Genomic DNA, 17,388 nt, shown 5'->3' on the forward strand with positions numbered 1-17,388 from the left:
CATCCATGTACTAGTATGAGGCTCCATAGTCCATGTTCAGGAGAATCACACATATGATGTGCAGGGTGCCAAAGTACATTGCAACTTCTAGAATCTCTGTGCCTCTTACCTTTAGGAAACTATGTTTTTTTTTTTTCTTTCTTTCTGCAAAAAGCTTTGTTGTTTCATTTGGTCCAATGCATGGGAGAGGGCTTCAGGGTGGTTAAAAGAATGGCTAGTAGTTTCGGGAAGAGGCTCAGGTAAAAGCCAGAGACCCCAGGGGGATGCAGGGTTGGGGGGGGGGGGGGCCTCTGAAAGGCCTCTGGCTCCAAAGGCTCCTAGTCATGCTTGAGGGTGAGCCTTTCAAAGAGATACTCGCCCAGCCCAGCCCAGGGCCGGGGCCTGCGGATGTTAGTCAGGTGGTCGCCCATCTTCTTGATCAGTTTCACCTCCTTGTCCAGGAAGTGGTTGTCCAGGAAGTCGCAGAGATGAGGGTCTGCACTAGTAGAAGCCAGGGCCTGCAGCTCTAAAAGGGCCTGGTTCAGGCTCTTCTCCAAGGCCATGGCAGTTTCCATGGCCCTGAGCTTTGCCCAGTCATCCTGGGAAGGTTTCTGCACGTCCTGGGAGAGAATGCGGCCTCCTTGGTTGTTTTGCATCTTTAAGAGATGCTCAGTGCCCTCACACTTCTTCTCCGCCAACTCACAGAAGAAGTGGCCCCCACCCTCCAGAGCCACATCGTCACAGTCAAAATAGTAGCCCAGAGAGAGTTAGGTGTGGGAGGCCCGCAGATGCAGGTTGGCCGCAGCCTCCACCTCGGTGGAATCATTCTGACGAATTTGGGAGCTTATGGTTGTTCAGCAATAAGGAGTTAAGGTAGAAAAAAAAAAAAAAAAAACAGTGTGTTGGCTCGTCTCAGAGGTGGTTCTGAAGATGGTGACTGGATGAGACGCAGGAGGGTGGCTGGAGGCTGGAAGAACGGGCGTCCCTGGGTCTGTTCCGTCCAAACACTGTTGAAGCAAGAGACAGATCCGGGACCTCCGAGTGCGCTGCCAGGAAACTATCTTAAAGAAAATAATATTGTATTGATTCAATATTCTCATGTGTCTGTATTCTTAACCTGCAACTTACTCCAAGCTAAAAGAACCAAGTCCAAAACAGCCCTTCAGAACAAAACTACTTCTTTAAACTAACACAAAAAACATTTAGGGTCCCACAGTATTTCCTCTATGTATGCTTGTCTTGAAACCCAACAAAAATGTAGCAGGTATCAAAGATACACAAAGTATGGAATATCTAATTTTGCCCATCTCATGATAGGACATTCACTTCAGGCTAATATTTTGAAGAAATAGAATAGTTCAATAGATTTTGATTTATAGAAGTTTCACCCTACTTCAAAGTGGAGAAAAAAATGACTCAGGAACAATCTGCAGTTAAGAAGCATGACAAATGAGATAGATGGCCAAGTGGTATTCTTTAACATTAGAAAGTAACTGTACTTGAAAATAACTTTATAATTGAATAAGGGTACATTAGGAAAATATGATTCAGAACCAATATTATAGTAATTAAATAAAGGAAGCATAAATGAAATAACTGCAGGAGGAATATTTCCATAGAGATTATAAATGAGATTCTGGTGGAGCAGAAAGGCCTTTAATTGTAATTTAGTGTGCACTATGGAATTATCGGCTCAGTGTGTTACTTCATCATATAAAAGAATATCTGATAATTTTCCCTAATAAGCACATGACAGCTCTTCATATTCCTTCATTACAGCTGATTAAATGTAAAAACAGTAGCTATTCCTTTGTTGGAAAAAGAATTCAGATCTTTTAAAGAAAGACAGCACAAAGCAGTTGCTTTTCTATAGCATGTGATCCCAAAAGGCTATTATTTAGAAAGTCTGGGGAATGTTAAGTGGCACTTTAAATAATTCTTTCTTTCAGTTTCTTTAGTCTTCCACTTGGTATTCTTCCCATTTTTACCCACAAAACCTTTCTCTGGGAGCCACATCCTCCTGTATTTCAGGCTGTAGCTTGTGATCACTACTACAACACAAAGAAAGCCAAAATCATGGGGGAACTTCTGCCATTCGGAAATACCCTCATGGTGTTTCGGACAACTCTGAAAGCATGGAGACACGGGTAGGCTTTCCAGATCTGGGCTCCGCATCCTGCCAGCTATTCACTCACCTGTTTGAGCCGAGAACACCTGGCCATCCATCCCATTATCACAGCCACATACGTAAAGACAGAATCTAATTTGAGCCAAGGAACTTCCTTCCCTTCTCCCTTCCAGTTTAGTCATTTCTTCTCTATCCCACCTCCTTCATTCCCAAAGGTCTGATGAACTATCCCTGGGGAGAAGACACGGGGATTGTTAATACACACATAAGCTAGAGGCTCTAGAATGTTGCAGTTACTACCCTGACTTCTGATGGTGGCTCCTACACAAGAGTGAGTAGCAGAGTGTTGGAAGGGTATCAGTTTCTTTGTGCTGGCTAAAACGCACTGAAAGGGATGCTGAGTTATTTTGTGCATTTGCTCCAACCTAGCAACCCAGAGAGGAAGAAGGGATCTCCATGTATCAACATATCAGACTGGGTACTTTTTAAGCATGGTGGTCTCTCATTTAGTCCTCAAAAGAGCCCAGGGAGAGGGAGCTTCCCATGCCCGCTTTGCAGGTAGGAAATCAAGGCCCAGAGACCAGCAATAATCTGCCTCAGGTCATTCAGCGGGTTAGTGACAGAAGCTGGTAAGATATAAACCCATGGTGTTCTCATCTCTAGGAGCTTTTCAGTGTACTTCCTGGGCTATTAATGGGTCAGGATACAATGGAACGGAAAACAAAAATGAGTAAAGGCATTTAAGCACCAGAAAGTTGAAGCCATGAATTCGGGAATGACTAAATCACTCATTTCTGTCAGGTATTTGACAAAAGAAAGGACTTTTTAAAATGCCCTTTTTTTTTTGTTCTTCGTGTGAAATGGAAATAATGCAACCTGCTTAACAAAAATCCTTCCTTCTGAAAGAGGGGTGGCACACAGTGCAAGTAGAAAAGCTTTTCTGCAGTCCTGTTATTCACATCACATGTGGGCCGGGGCTGGGCAGAGTCAGGCAGTCTGACCTTGGGGATAGGTGTTTGAAGCTGGCTGATGAGGCATGCCCTAAGCACTGGGGGGAAAGTAGGAGTGCAACCCCAAAGAATTGAATTACTGTCCATAGCAGCATAGTGTAGTAGACCGAGTCATTCTCACAGGTCAAATTAGACCTTGATGTTGTGTCTCCACAGTTATCCTTAGGCTTGGCACATGGTTGGAGCTCAATACTGATGTTTGAGTGGACAAGTGAATAAATGTTGGAATGCACAGATTCATTCCTTCAACTTTGTCAATGTTTGGTCTTCTAATAAAAATTTCCAGAGGGCTCTGAGTATTCTGAGGTAAAATAAAGGAAATCTTGTTTAAGCATAAGCATTGCTTTGGTCCCCTTCCTCTGGTCATTAGCCCCTCTCAAATGAATGTACACCAGGTCCTCAAATAGCGTTGTTTTGTTCAACATGCTTTGTCATAATGTTAATGAGGGGGGCGGGGGGGAATCAATTCCCTGCCAGAGTCCCTGTGTGTGTGTGGAGTTTGCACGTTTTGCCCAGGTCTGTGTGGGGTTTCTCCAGATGTTCCAGTTTCTTCCCACATCCCAAAGATGTGCCTGGGAAGTGAACTGGTGTATCTACATTGTCCCGTATGGGTATGTGGAGGTGTGGGTGGGAGTGTGCCCTGTGATAGAAGGGCGTCCTGTCCAGGGAGGGTCCCACTTTGTGCCCTGAGCTGCTAAGATAGGTTCCGGCCAACCTGACCCTGAACTGGAATAAACGAAGTTGGAAAATAATCATCTTACTTTTTTATTAATATTTCTTAAATGTATGTATATCTCACATGTATTTCAATGTTTAACATTTAAAGTGTTTAGGGTCCTTATTTAGATGTTTGGTGATGTTCCTATTACTAGAAATATGCCATCAGAACTCTTATTTATAACAATTAGCCTATGGTAAAATTGGTTTCGTGGTAAGTCATTGATTGTGCTTAAAGTGGCAGTTTCCAAGAATCCATCTATGACATTAAGTGAGGACTTACTGTACTCCTTAGGAAAGACATTCAATCAAGATGTTGGCAGTAGTCTAGTTGAAGACAAGCTTCAACTAGATTGTTTGAAAGAACAATCAATTAATAGACACATCTGCATTTAATCGTATGTAATGAGCTCTTTATTATCCACGCCACTTGATGAACAAGGAATATTTCTGGTTAGTCAAGTATTCTAGTTAATAAAGGGTTGACACAAGGGGGTTATCATCTTACAGGAAATTGAGCCGTGGCAATGTGCACTTGAACACTGAAACATTGACCATCATCTTTGATGATGAGGAAGTCCCTTGAGCATCCTTTAGTGTCACAAGTCTACCCTGGTGGCTCATCTTCATTTATGATTGTACCGGGGAACATGGTGGTGTTGGTGGAGCTATCTCTCGAGTAAAAAGTTCCAGTTATTTACCAAACGGAGAAAGGGTGTGTGTGTGTTTACAGTCAGCTTTGCTCCAGAAAGAGTTTAAGATGGTGGTGGGTATGATGACCATCTTACTAGTGTGCAGACTGAATTGCTGTTACTTCCAGGAAGATCTCCAACACCTGGCTCAGCACTGGCTGGTTCACAATGACCATCGCGCTGGAGCTCTGCGACAGGATCGACGTGTATGGCATGGTGCCCCCGGACTTCTGCAGGTAGGATTGATCCTGCAGGCGTAACTCACCAGATGTTTATAAACATCTGATCCCAAATGTCAACCACAAAACACGTCTGTCTTCTTGAAGCAATCAATTAACATGTCCCAAGTTCTGGTTCTAGAAAAACAAACAGCATTTAATGATGTGATATAAAATATTGAAAGTTTTTGTTTGTACTGCTGGAGGATTAATCCATCTTGTGGGCTTCGTTTATCCTCTGAATATTTATCAACCCAAAGTAATGCAGTAATTGACATAATATTCACGATGAGCAAGCATTAAGAAATATTAGTTTGATTCTCATTTGAAAGGACTGTGGTAATTTTTAATGAATTAAAGAGGGCAATTTCTTTGACAGCAATGCCTGTTTTCTAAAATTAAAATAATTCCTTTGAGCCTCTTTCCCTCACCACTGAGTCACCTCGGTTTGTGCTTCTAAGGCCAGAGCACAGGCATAATTATTTTGATGTATTACTTTAACGGGAATATACACACATCTCTGTTGCTACCATAAGTTACTGCCTTGCAGGTGCCCAGGCAGAATCTGGTTTCCTAACAGATGCGCTGATTTGCGTAAGCTCGACTGAAAACTCATCTGTAATTTAAAGTTGTTATGCCTATAAATTCAGAAAGTGCCCTTGAATTTAGGAATGCCTGACGGCGGCACATGGACAATGCTGATCTTCAGATGGTAAAACCTGGGGTGAGGGATGTTTTAAAGTTGTTCAGTAAAATGTATGCTTGCTCACATGTATGACACCTAACAACTTCTCGAAAGACCATAGCCTTTACACAAAATGTACAGTTTGGGAGTTTGAGGCAAGAGTAAGAAAAGGGTATTTAATTATGCTTGACCACTCTTCTCCCACCCTTTTGAACCCAAAAACCCAACAGCAACAGTCGCCGTTTATACGTAAGGGTCAGGTCATGGAAGAGAAGGAAAGGTGTGGACAGAGCAGGCCTTTGTCACGTGCCTGGACTCACTCGTCCCCGAGGGTGACATAATGTAGTAAGGAAGGGTGTGGGGTCCGGAGCCCAGCCTGGCCACTCACTAACCTAGCATGACCTTGAGCACATCGCTCAGTCTCTCAGTGTCTCAGCGTCCTCATCATTAGGAGTGGAGATGTTGATAATAATAGACTCTACCCCATAGGGTTGCAGGTGGATTAAATAAGTTAATACATATAAAGTGCTTGGATCAGGGTCTAGTACATAGCAAAAGTTAGCTTGGCTTCTCACCCAGTTCCTCATCACTTAATTCACTGGCCTTGTTTTCCTGTTTAACAATCTATGTGCAAAAAGTAGGTAGGATGGTGTAAGAAAGCAAACTGTTTCCTCAAACCAACAGGCTAACAAAGACAGTGGGAGCAGTGCTTATGGGCATGCAGAGAGCTGTCAAAGTCCATGGTTATATGGCAGATATAATTATGTAATATTGCCAGTAGGAACCAGAGAGGAAACGCATGAACAAATTAAAATGTTAATGACTGAGAGTGTTCAAAGAAATATTCCATTTATTATGGAAAACAAATGAAAGGCAAGTTAGCCTGTCATTTCTCTTACTCAGAGTGAGTTCCTTAAGACTTCTTTACATAGATGCCAACAGTTTATGGAATGATACCAGCAAGGAAGTCAAGATATTGTCCAGGCTCCACATGCTGCCACAGCTCTGGGTTTCTGTCCCTCAGCCCCTATCTGTCCCAGTAGTTGTTCTCCCAAGATGCTTTCAGGAAGAACTCTTCCAGCCTGGCCAGTGTGTCTCAGTGGTTGATCATCGACTCTTGCACCAAGAGGTCACTGGTTCAATTCCTGGTCAGGGCACATGCCTGGGTTGTGAGCTCAATCCCCAGTAGGGGGCGTGCAGGAAGCAGTCTATCGATATTTCTCTCACCAATGTTTCTCTCTCATTATCCCTCTCCCTTCCCCTCTCTCTAAAAATCAATAAAAACATATTGGGGGGGGGGGGGACCTCTTCCAACAGATCCCTATGCCCAGCGTCCTGTTAGAGCAAGTGGAAAATTGTGCAAGTGGAGGCAAGGGCCAGGCTAGAGAGGGCGTCCTGCTCAGCCATAATGCCTGTTTACGAAGGTGGGAAGAGAAAGACCAGGAGGAGCACAGACTCAAGTTCCTTTCATCTTCATTCCAGAACATGTTGGTTGAACCACCAGGCACCCAATTCCTCATTGGGAGACCTTGAGCCTTGCTTCCCTCATCTGCCAAGTGGTGATAAGAAAATAATAAGAACAAGCAAATCATGGGCAAGTATGTCATGGGGAGGATTAAATGAGATCGTTGCCCAACAGACAATTAGTGCTCAGGAAAGATCGTTATTATTACTAATGCATTACTACTATACCATCAGATACTAGTCTATGAAATTATTATTATTACTATTTTTATCCTGAGGACATGAGATTTACCCTAAAAGGTACTGAGAATTTAGGAAGTTCAAAGAATAGGACACAGCCTTCGATGAGCCTTACCCACACTGAAAAATAATGAACACAGCAAAGCCTCTTAGAGTCAAATGATGCTTACAAACAGTATCTGTAACCAGAGAATGAAAAAGCAATATGTGAATCAATTCCTCCACTGGTCTGATCATTTCCACCCCCAAACTTTTGGGGGTTTTTTGGCCTGCTCCTCCCAGCTGCTCTGCCTGGCTGTTCTCCAGCAACAGACGTGTAGGCATCTGTAATACTTTTAACAATAAAGATAAATTTAAAAAAAGAAAACTCTCTGACCTCACTGAGCCTTAGTGAGCTTGGGCGAGTTACTGAATGATGTCACAGAAGCCTGTGCTTCCACGTCTGTAAGATGGTGATGACAATAGTACTTACCTCAAGGGTTTGCATAATAGTTCTAAGAGCTAAGAGGTGAGGAGTGCTTGGCACAGCCCTGGTGTATGTTAAGCTGCATTCACTTACCAGGCAAAGGGACTCACTAACCTGTTAGTACGTTTTAAGGAGATGTCCAGAGAACACTAACGAATGGTGCTCAGAGGTGAGGAGGCCTGGCTGCTGGGAAGGGAAGGCCCGGCATGGCCTCCTATGTGAGCTGGGTCCCCTTTCTCTCCACTATCGAGAACTGTCCTCATGTGGCCTCCAGCTGCTCTTGGGACATCACGGGCTGTTCACCCCGTTCCATTGCTTCCTGCACGTGCCCAGTTTCTCACTGGAATGCAGAGTTAACCACATGGGGCCAGATTTTAGCAAAAAGAGAGAGCCAACTGTTCATTTTTTAAAAAAAAATTAACCTTTTTGGAACTTACAGCACAATTAGTAACCTCAAAAGAAGTCATTTACTAAATGAATCAGAGAGACAAAGAGACTTTCATTCATTCAGCTAACGTGTTCTAGGCACTGGGGACTTAATTGACGATGAATGACACAGGGTCTTTGCCTTCAGTCACCTGAGTGTCATAAATCTGTCACTTAAAATCCTTGGGCTCCCCCCCCCCCTCCCCAAAGCTTTTAGAACAGAGTTTAAATGACAGAGTTTAAATGACAGTCAGATTTGTGACTCCCTAGCTTAGCACACAAGCCCTTCAGGACCTGGCTTCTGTGTCCACTTTAGTCTCATCGTCTCTGCTTCCACAGGCGTGTTTTAGCCAGACTGAAAAATGCATAAAGGAGCTCGCCCTGCTGTACCAGTCCCTTTGCCCTTAGCTTGGAATATCCTCCCCTTTCTCCAGATTACTGCTGGTTCCTTACTAAGAATATTAACAGCTGATTTTTTTTTTCTGTGCATACCACATGCCCACCTCCTACACTTAATATGAATCCATGTGCCAATTCACTTAACCTTTATGATAATCCCGTGAGGTAAACGTTGTTAGTGTCATCATTTTACGTAGGAAGCCGAAAGCCGAACCAGCTGGCCAGGCTTGCAGAGCAGATAGTGCAGAGCTAGGATTTCACCTCGGGTCTGCAGGACTCACTGTGTCCGATGCAGCAGGCCCTCCTCCTCTCCCTCCGACCTCCTTGCTGAGTCAGACCCTACCTGGGCCTCCTTCCCCCGCCCCACCTCATTGGTTGGTTTGCCATCTCCTTCATTTGCCTGCAGGCTCCTTAAGAGGAGGGGTCATGTCCACAAGTGTAGCTTTAGCACTTGTCATTGTGTCTTGCACTTGCTGTGTATTTTAATATGGGTTGGCTTAATAGATTAATTTTTAAACCTCCCTTTCCTTGATGATGTTTAAGAGACTAATTCTAAGTTTATCTCAAGACCAAAAGTGTCAGGTGAATAAGAAGTGTAATCGCAAATGGCAAATTCAGATCTCAAGGGTCCTCAGGAGTCACTGGTGGCCTCCTGTTTCATTCTCAACCAGAGCCGGCACTGGGTCCTCCAACAGGGACTCAGTCTCAGGCATCAGTGTCTATCCTGCCTTCACCAGACTCCAGGCTCTTTCGTGTTCAGGAAGCTGGAGAAAAATCCATCCCATGCTGCATCCTAGACAGCATCAAAATACACTATTGTGTGGACCGTGGACCTTAAATCATGCCATAACCACACAGGAAGCCAATCCACTCTCCCTCAGAGGACTATAAATTGCAGTGAAAAGATCTGTTATCATTGCTTTCCAAACCGAGTATTTTTCATCTTATTTTCCATTGTAAATTATTGGCCATAATAATGGGCCCAGCATTTAAATTCTATCTAATAATCTTACTTCTGGTCATACTTAACACATTACCAAGTTTACAACTCTCAGCTACCCATTATTTCTTCAGTCTTAATTAGAGGAGTAATGACTCAGAGTGATCACTGTCATGGAACTAAATTAATATCTCATCTGTAATGTGAAGGACATCTCAAAGGCATCGTGAGTATCAGAGAGTTGATTCTGCTAGAATTATTAGCTTGTGAACATGAATAAAGCTGCCAGCCTAACAGAGAAAGTTCCTGCACGGCCACAGTGCACACATGGAGTCAGATGCTTACGGAGGACGGGTAGGAAGTGGTAACGCACCTGTGGGGTTCACATTCTATGACATAGTCTTTAAATATATTGTTGCCTTTCTTTCTAGATGCTGATTGTTTCTTCTTCCTTTGCCATAATTCGACCAGGTCTTGCCAGTCACTAGGGGTTTTCTTTACCTTCCTTCTCTCTCCTGTGGGTACAGCACCCCTGATATATTGTGAGATGTTATAACTCACCACCTGAGCTTCCTGGGTTTTGGAGGGTAAGTTCAGGTGACTCACATTGGCTCTTTGCCCGAAGGTGGGTAAACAGCTGCAATGTCTTGGTGCTCAGTGTGCCCCAAATACCCAAATATTCCACCAACTTCTAAGGTGTGCAGCAGTTTACCTTCCAAAAGAGGCTCCAAAGACAAGGAATCAGGCAGCAGAATAAAGGTGGCTCAGTGGGTCCCATTGGCCTGAGGCAGATGTTCGGGAAGGCCTGTTTCAGGAACATTTTCTTCTGAATGCTGCACAGTGTTCCCAGAGGCCCCCCTGCAAGCCAATTTCAGAACAACGCAGACACTTGACAGTTATTGATTTCACTCCCTTCCCCAAACATTTCCTGACTACCTAGTACATGCCAAGTACCATGCCAAGAATAAGAAGAGTGTTCGGAGAGAGTGTCTAGAGAGAAACAAAAGCATCTTTCTTTCCTCATAGATAATCCAGCCACAAACCCAGAGAGCAGGGCTCACCTAGATCATATCCGGAAATGCAAATATCCTCCCTTGCTTGTTAATGTTATAAGGTTTCTTTCCAGTTGTACAGCCTAGCTTTAGAAGGTTGAAAAATGGGGCATGACAAACTCCCGCTGCCATTAACATTAGTGGGCGGGATTGTCCATGAGCATGAGGCCTCTGCTTCGCACCCTGACCGGCTGCACCAAGCTCGGGGCCCCTCTGTGGATAGGTGCTTGGGAAAATGCGCAAGGACAGAGTTGTTCCCAACCATGTGTTGTCAACCCCAATGGGAACCTGGGGTGCCATTAGTACAGAAACCCACGTGGTGAGACAGGAGTTTTTCCAAGACACAAAGCCTCACTCTTAAGAGGACAACTTTGGTCCAAAATTGGGCCCTGAAAGTTCTCCAATTGCTCTCTGCATGAGTTTTCCCAACTGTAAAATAGCAATAATGACAGTACCTTTCTCACTGGGGTGCAGTGAGGATTAGGTAAATTGGTCTATGTAGAGTGCTGAGCACTGGTTTTGGGGTTGAAAGTGTCAAGTCTAGCATCTTGGGTGGCCCGTGAATGAGGCTACCTGCTTAAAGCCAGGCACTGGACTCTACCTGGGTGCCAGACACTCGCCTATCAAATGTAGCAGGTATACTTACCTTAGTTAGATCCGTGGTTGGCAAACTGCGGCTCGCGAGCCACATGCGGCTCTTTGGCCCCTTGAGTGTGGCTCTTCCACAAAATACCACGGCCTGGGCGAGTCTATTTTGAAGAAGTGGCATTAGAAGAAGTTTAAGTTTAAAAAATTTGGCTCTCAAAAGAAATTTCAATCGTTGTACTATTGATATTTGGCTCTGTTGACTAATGAGTTTGCCGACCACTGCCTTAGATGGATGGAGGGGTAAATGCGGTAATGTAAGGTAAGCACCAAGTCCTTAGCAGGTATTTAATTAAATCAGCCATCTCAAACCTGGCTGCATAGAAGAATCCCCTAAGGAGCTTTGTAACATTATTATATCTTTTTAATTTTATGTTTTGATCATCAAGTTTTAGACTTACAGAAAAACTTGCAAAATAATAGAGTTCTGGTATACCCTTCACCCAGCTTTCCCTAACGTTAATATTTTGCATAATTATGGTCCAATTATCAAAACTACGAAATTAACACCAGTGCAATACTCCTAACTAAACTAGACTTTACTCAGATTTCTGCAGTTTTCTTACTGATGCTCTTAACTCCTTGGAAGACCCAAACCAGAATGCCTTTGCTTTTCCTTGTCAAGTTCCCTGAATCTCCTCCCATCTGTGGCCTCAGTCTTTCCTTATCTTTCATGACCTTGATGTTTTTGAAGAACTCTGGTCATTACTGTAGGATGTCCCTCGCTTTGTATTTCTGTGACTAGACTGAGGTTACACATTACGGGGAAGGATATCACAGAAGAGATAAGCCCTTAGCATCTCATATCAAGAGGTACGTGCTGTCAAAATGTCTCATTGCTGGCCATGTTAACCTTTATCACTTGGTTGAGGTGGTGTCTGCTGAGTTTACTCCTTGTAAAGTTACTATTTTTCCCTTTGTCATTAATAAGTAGCTTGGGGAAAGATACTATATGCAAATAACCCATTTCTCCTATCTATATCCCCCCTAATGTTCTATTCTTTGGTGCATCTTGCCTGCAACAATTACTATGCTCTTTTAATGGTGATTTCTATTCCCCCATTCTTTCTAGATTTGTTCATTGGAATTCTTCTCTAAGGAAATGCCATTTCATCTCCCTCATTTATTTAATTACTCAGTTGTTTATTGAGATCATCATGGACTCGTGGATATTTATTTTATTTTATGGGTTTTATAATCCAGTACTGTCATTATTTATTTTGATACTGAAACCTAAGGCACTTTTTAAAATACCCATGCCTGGGACCTTCTCCAAGTCAATTAAATCCGAATCTATGGAGGTGGAACACAGACAACGGTATTTCTTTAAAGCTCCCTGTGTGCACTAAATGTGAGTTCTCTCACTCTCCTCACCTGCTTCCTTCATAAAGAAAAAAAAAAAATTCCTCCTCACATTATTCTGCAGGATTAGCTCCCGCTCTGGCCCTGGAGTACTGATGATGGGCTGCGGCCGCTTAGGTAACCGGCTCTGTGATTAGCTACGGCCCCTGCCTCACACCTTCACTCCTTCAGCTCCCCTGGCCCCAAACAGGGACTTAAGGCCAGATCCTGCCTTTACAACAGTGGCCTCCTGGTATGGCATTTCTGCTGATATTTATTGTTGTTTCCACCGGGATCAGGTGAAGGAGGAAACAGTCACGGCAGCCTTTAGAAAGTCAGGTTTGACCTTGAACTGCGAAGGGCTTTCTGAATGGAAAGGTGGATTACAGCTGGGCTGCGGCTCTGCCTCCTCCGTCCCACAAAGCACGTGTCTGCCATTTGGACAGAGTCGTAATGGGTGCAAACAACCCCCACTGATTTGGACACCTTTGAAATCAAGAATTAAATTTACCAAATATGTAAATTTAATTCTCCCTTTAGGTAATCAATATAGAGCCAGATAGGGTTTCATTCAAAGCGATGGTCATCCTGAATGAGGAAATTGATCCTCCAGCATCCTTCAGCTGGTTTCCAATTTCCCTCTATTCCAGGTGCCAAATCAATCTCATGGTTATTTTTAGAAACCTAATTGTTTCTTCAGTCCAGATTGATGCCAAGAATATGTCCAAAACTTAGAGGAATCAGATTGAAAGCCTGATCTGTACTGGATTAGAAGCTTAACCCCAGGTAGACCATGGCAGGATGAATTTGGCATGGTTCCCCAAATTATGCCATGGGAGTTTAGGGAGATTTGTCTCACAAGATTCTATTTCTTTCTTTTTTTTCATAGTGGTAGTTCCAACTTAATCTTTTCCTAGCATGCATTTTCTATATATTGAAAATACCTTCTATTTAAGGAGACTCCAACTTCTAGGGTAAGTAAATAAGTGATATCTGTCATAACTAGACAGGACAGTTGCTGGTGTTTCACTACCCAACATACAGATACTTCCGAGACGGGCATAATAGAGATGCAAAGTATTCATTCAGCACAGCATCCAACCCAGGATGAGGAATATTTGAATGCTGCATGACCAAAATAAATCTCTCTTCCTGGAAGAACTTTAACCTCCGAGGAGAGGCAGCTCAAAGGTTTATTGTTGTCAGAGCACAAACTCGACACCCCTCTTGATAAAATACTTCGATCCCTGACTCCAGTAGAGTTGCTTCTCTAAAAGCCGTTTGTGTATTGATCTCCTCCAAAGAAAATGAATAGGTGTCTAACAGGCCGAGCATCTTTGGGACCGGCGGGGACACAGGACACTAGGTGCTGAAAGGTGGTTTGCTGGAATGCCTGGCCCTTGTTTGTTTGTTTGTTTGTTTGTTTGTTTGTTGTGTGTGTGTGTGTGTGTTTTGTTAATCATCACCTGAACTTATTTTCCCATTGATTTTAGAGAGAGCGGAAGGAAGGGGGAGAGATGGAGAGAGAGAGAAACATCGACGTGAGGGAGACACATCGATTGGTTTTCTTCCGCACTCACCCCAACCAGGGTCGGGGATTGAGTTTTCAACCAAGGCACCCTTCAGTCCACCGGCCAATGCTCTATCCACTGAGCCAAACTGGCTAGAGCTGCCTGGCCCTTTTAAGAAGAGAGCTAAGAAGAGACTAAGAAGAGCATAGTCTCTGCCCCAAGACTGGTTATCTCAGGGTAGGAAGACTTATCTATTGGGATATCATAACTAACCTTACCGTCTGGACTTCAAGACAGAAGAGGTAGAGTAGACTGGCCTAGAATGAAAACCAGTCTGAAACCAGGGCTCTTTGGTTTTAGACATTTTAGTAACCCTACAACAAGGGCACACACTACCTTGAAGGCATGAGCCAGTGTTTCTTGTTTGAAGTGGAGACAGATATAGACATGAAGATGTTGGGACTGTCAAGCTGCACAGCGGGGACTGAGGATTTGGAGTTTCTGGGTTTAGAGACTCTAGAGTTGAGTACATTGTTGTCTGTCTGGACAACAGGAGGAAAATGAAGGCATTGTGACTTCTGTCTTATTTCTCTTTCAAGCCATCAAATTAAGATCATCAGCCTTCCATACCTGGAGAAGAGATTGTCTTTAGAGGCTTGCTGTGGTGCTCTAGCTCCGTATAAATTTCTTTCAACAACAGAAATTCAAAAATTATTTATTGAGCACCTACTAGGAACAAGACAAAGACCTGCCTTCATGAACAGACAATGAACAAGGAAACAACAGCAGCTTCAGACAGATGCTGTAAAGAAAATAAATCTAAGTGAGAGGATGTGGAGGGGCAGGCGCCAGGTACAGCCTCTCTGAGGAGAGTACATTTGAGTTCATCCTCAAAGGTGAGAGGAGTGAGCTGGTGAGAGCATGTTCCAGCCAGGTGATGGCCTTCCAGTGCAAAGGCCTCGAAGTTGGGATGAGCTTGGAGGGGTTGACAACCAGAAGGCCAGTATGACTGCACCATAGGGGACAAAGTCAAGTGGGTTAGGATAAGGCTCTGTCTGGAAAGGAGTCAGATCACTAGCACCCTATAAGGCCATCCTCTTAGTATAATTGGATGTCCCAGACCATTTGGGAGTTGGAATGGGGAAGAGAAATGACCTGTTTTTATTTTACAAATATCTCTAGAGATGCTTGTAATTATAGACTGTATGGGTACAAGAGTAGAAGTAGAGACTCTAGTTGGGTCTTAATAATACATAGTTTTTGAATCCCAAAAGCCCGAACGTCCTACTGTACTGTTTGAATCTCTCTGTCTGATAATGATGGCCACTGTTTTTATTTCACAACATCAAAACCTCTCTGCTTGCTTATTGCTTAAACATCAGAATAAAAACATTTGTTGAAATTCATTTAACTTGAAAATATGATTTGTGCTTATCAGCTTATTAAAGATAACACTTCAGTCAAATAACTTTTTTTTTTTTTGCTTTAATGACTTATTTCATCTTCCTTCCATAGGGATCCCAATCACCCTTCAGTCCCTTATCACTATTATGAACCTTTCGGACCAGATGAATGTACAATGTACCTGTCCCATGAGCGAGGGCGGAAGGGCAGTCATCACCGCTTCATCACGGAGAAACGAGTCTTTAAGAACTGGGCACGGACATTCAATATTCACTTTTTTCAACCAGACTGGAAACCAGAATCACTTGCTATAAATCATCCTGAGAATAAACCTGTGTTCTGAGGAATGAGCGTGTCAGGCCGAAACCCCAAGTCCCCACTGTACCAGACACCAGGCCACTGGACTTCCTGAGCCCCAGACACGAAAGAGGAGCAGAACTGGCAGGAAATAGCTTCACTCCTCAAGAAGTACCATGTGCAGATGCCTACGAGAAGTGACTACAAAACAGTGCCGCTGGCTTACAGGAAAATGCCAGAATTAATGCACTCTGATGCGTGTTCTCCCTTTCAAAGAAGCAGACCTCTTATTTCAATGATGCTGCCATGGTTACATTTGGATCTCTTTAAGTATTGCCTTCAAAATTGAAACATGAGCAGCTCAACAGCATTTATTAGTTGTATTCCTTTATAGAAATGCCATGTCAAAAGACATTTTTTTATCAAGGTATATCCTGACCTGACCTATAACCTTTGTCATCAGTTGGCCCCCGTGTGTGTGGTTTGTATAAAGCTGCCTGAAAGTGTTTCTGATGAGCACAGCTCCATGGACTTTCATAAAGCAAATGCCCAGTATTTATTTACGGAGAGTTTTGTAGTGTACTCTAGGCCAGTATTTTTATAGATTATTATGTGGTAATTTAGCCCTATCTTTATTTAGGTAACTTATTCTAACTCTTGAATCCCGAACGACGGTTGGAAAGGCCTGGAATCGGGTTGATGAGTTACTGTGCTCACAATGCTCATTGTCAGCGTGCAGTTGGAATTTTCGCTTGGAAATGTTGTCTTGCATTTTTCTGAACCCTTAGGCTTCCAGAATAGCTATAACATTTTCCAAGGTGCAGAAATGCTCCAAATGACAAAACTGAAAACCAAAAACTGTGTCATTAACACAGAAAGATACTAAGAAGAGAAACTGAAAGATAGTTTCCTTTAGTAATAATTGATGGAGTTCACTTAAGCCCTGGTTTCCTCTTCTTCAGAATGATGTCACTATACTAGATGACCTCTTAACATTTCATTCCAAACCTGAAATTCTACGGGACTTTGAGCCATCTCAGGACCTTGAACTTGGAATGATGGGGCTCCCACAGTAGCAGGGGCCTTTATAGGGGGCCTTTCATATTGCCCTACTACCTATCTCCCTCTTGTGATTAAAAAACATACGTTATCCCATGTCCCCAGTAACTAAAATCTACTCCCTGCTTTGAGAGAGAGAGAGAGAGAGAGAGAAGAGAGAGAGAGAGAGAGAAGAAAGAGAGAGAACTTCCATGGTGTTGCCTGACTACAAGAGCAAGGGACTGCACTTCTGTGAGTCTGTCAGGAGAATTCTCCTATCATATCATTCATTTATCCCATGAACTATTTAGATTCACTCCCTGCAGATGTTACATTCTATTCACCACCATTCATTCCCTGGTGTGGAGGAGTGTGAAGGACTTACTTTGTTCAGAGCCAAGGTCAGTCGGTATGAAAGATTTTCATTTAAGCAAGTAATATTGTTCAAAAATAGTCTTTTAAAAGATATAGCAGTGTTGTTTTTTACCCATGGATTAAGAGGCATTAGTTTCTCTAATGCCAAAATTTGAAGGCACCAGCAAATACCAGGTATGAAGACTGACATTGTTTTTTATAGAACATGACCTGGCTTGTGATTCAAGAAGTTGTCTCACATTACCAGTTCTTTTCCCTGACCTTAATCAGTACTAAGACCCCATGTCCCTGCACTAACTGGTACTATTAATTACCTGGAGTCTGGTTGTTGAGATGCAAACACAGCCTAGATATTTATACA

At 43.2% G+C, this 17,388-nt stretch overlaps 1 protein-coding gene and 1 pseudogene across 1 annotated transcript in view; one reads left to right on the forward strand and one right to left on the reverse strand.

Annotated features, from left to right (window-relative positions):
- ST6GALNAC5 (ST6 N-acetylgalactosaminide alpha-2,6-sialyltransferase 5) overlaps positions 1-15,660 on the forward strand; it is a 161,015-nt gene extending 145,355 nt beyond the window's left edge. The window contains exons 4-5 of the mRNA XM_008139445.3: positions 4,655-4,762; positions 15,429-15,660. Of these exons, the coding sequence (XP_008137667.2) occupies positions 4,655-4,762; positions 15,429-15,660 (340 nt within the window). The remainder of the gene's footprint in view (positions 1-4,654; positions 4,763-15,428) is intronic.
- LOC103284187 (ferritin light chain-like) lies at positions 318-821 on the reverse strand (annotated as a pseudogene).
- Positions 15,661-17,388: the final 1,728 nt, after the last annotated feature.

This window comes from Eptesicus fuscus, chromosome 9 (genome assembly GCF_027574615.1).
Source record: "Eptesicus fuscus isolate TK198812 chromosome 9, DD_ASM_mEF_20220401, whole genome shotgun sequence".
Classification (NCBI taxonomy): domain Eukaryota; kingdom Metazoa; phylum Chordata; class Mammalia; order Chiroptera; family Vespertilionidae; genus Eptesicus; species Eptesicus fuscus.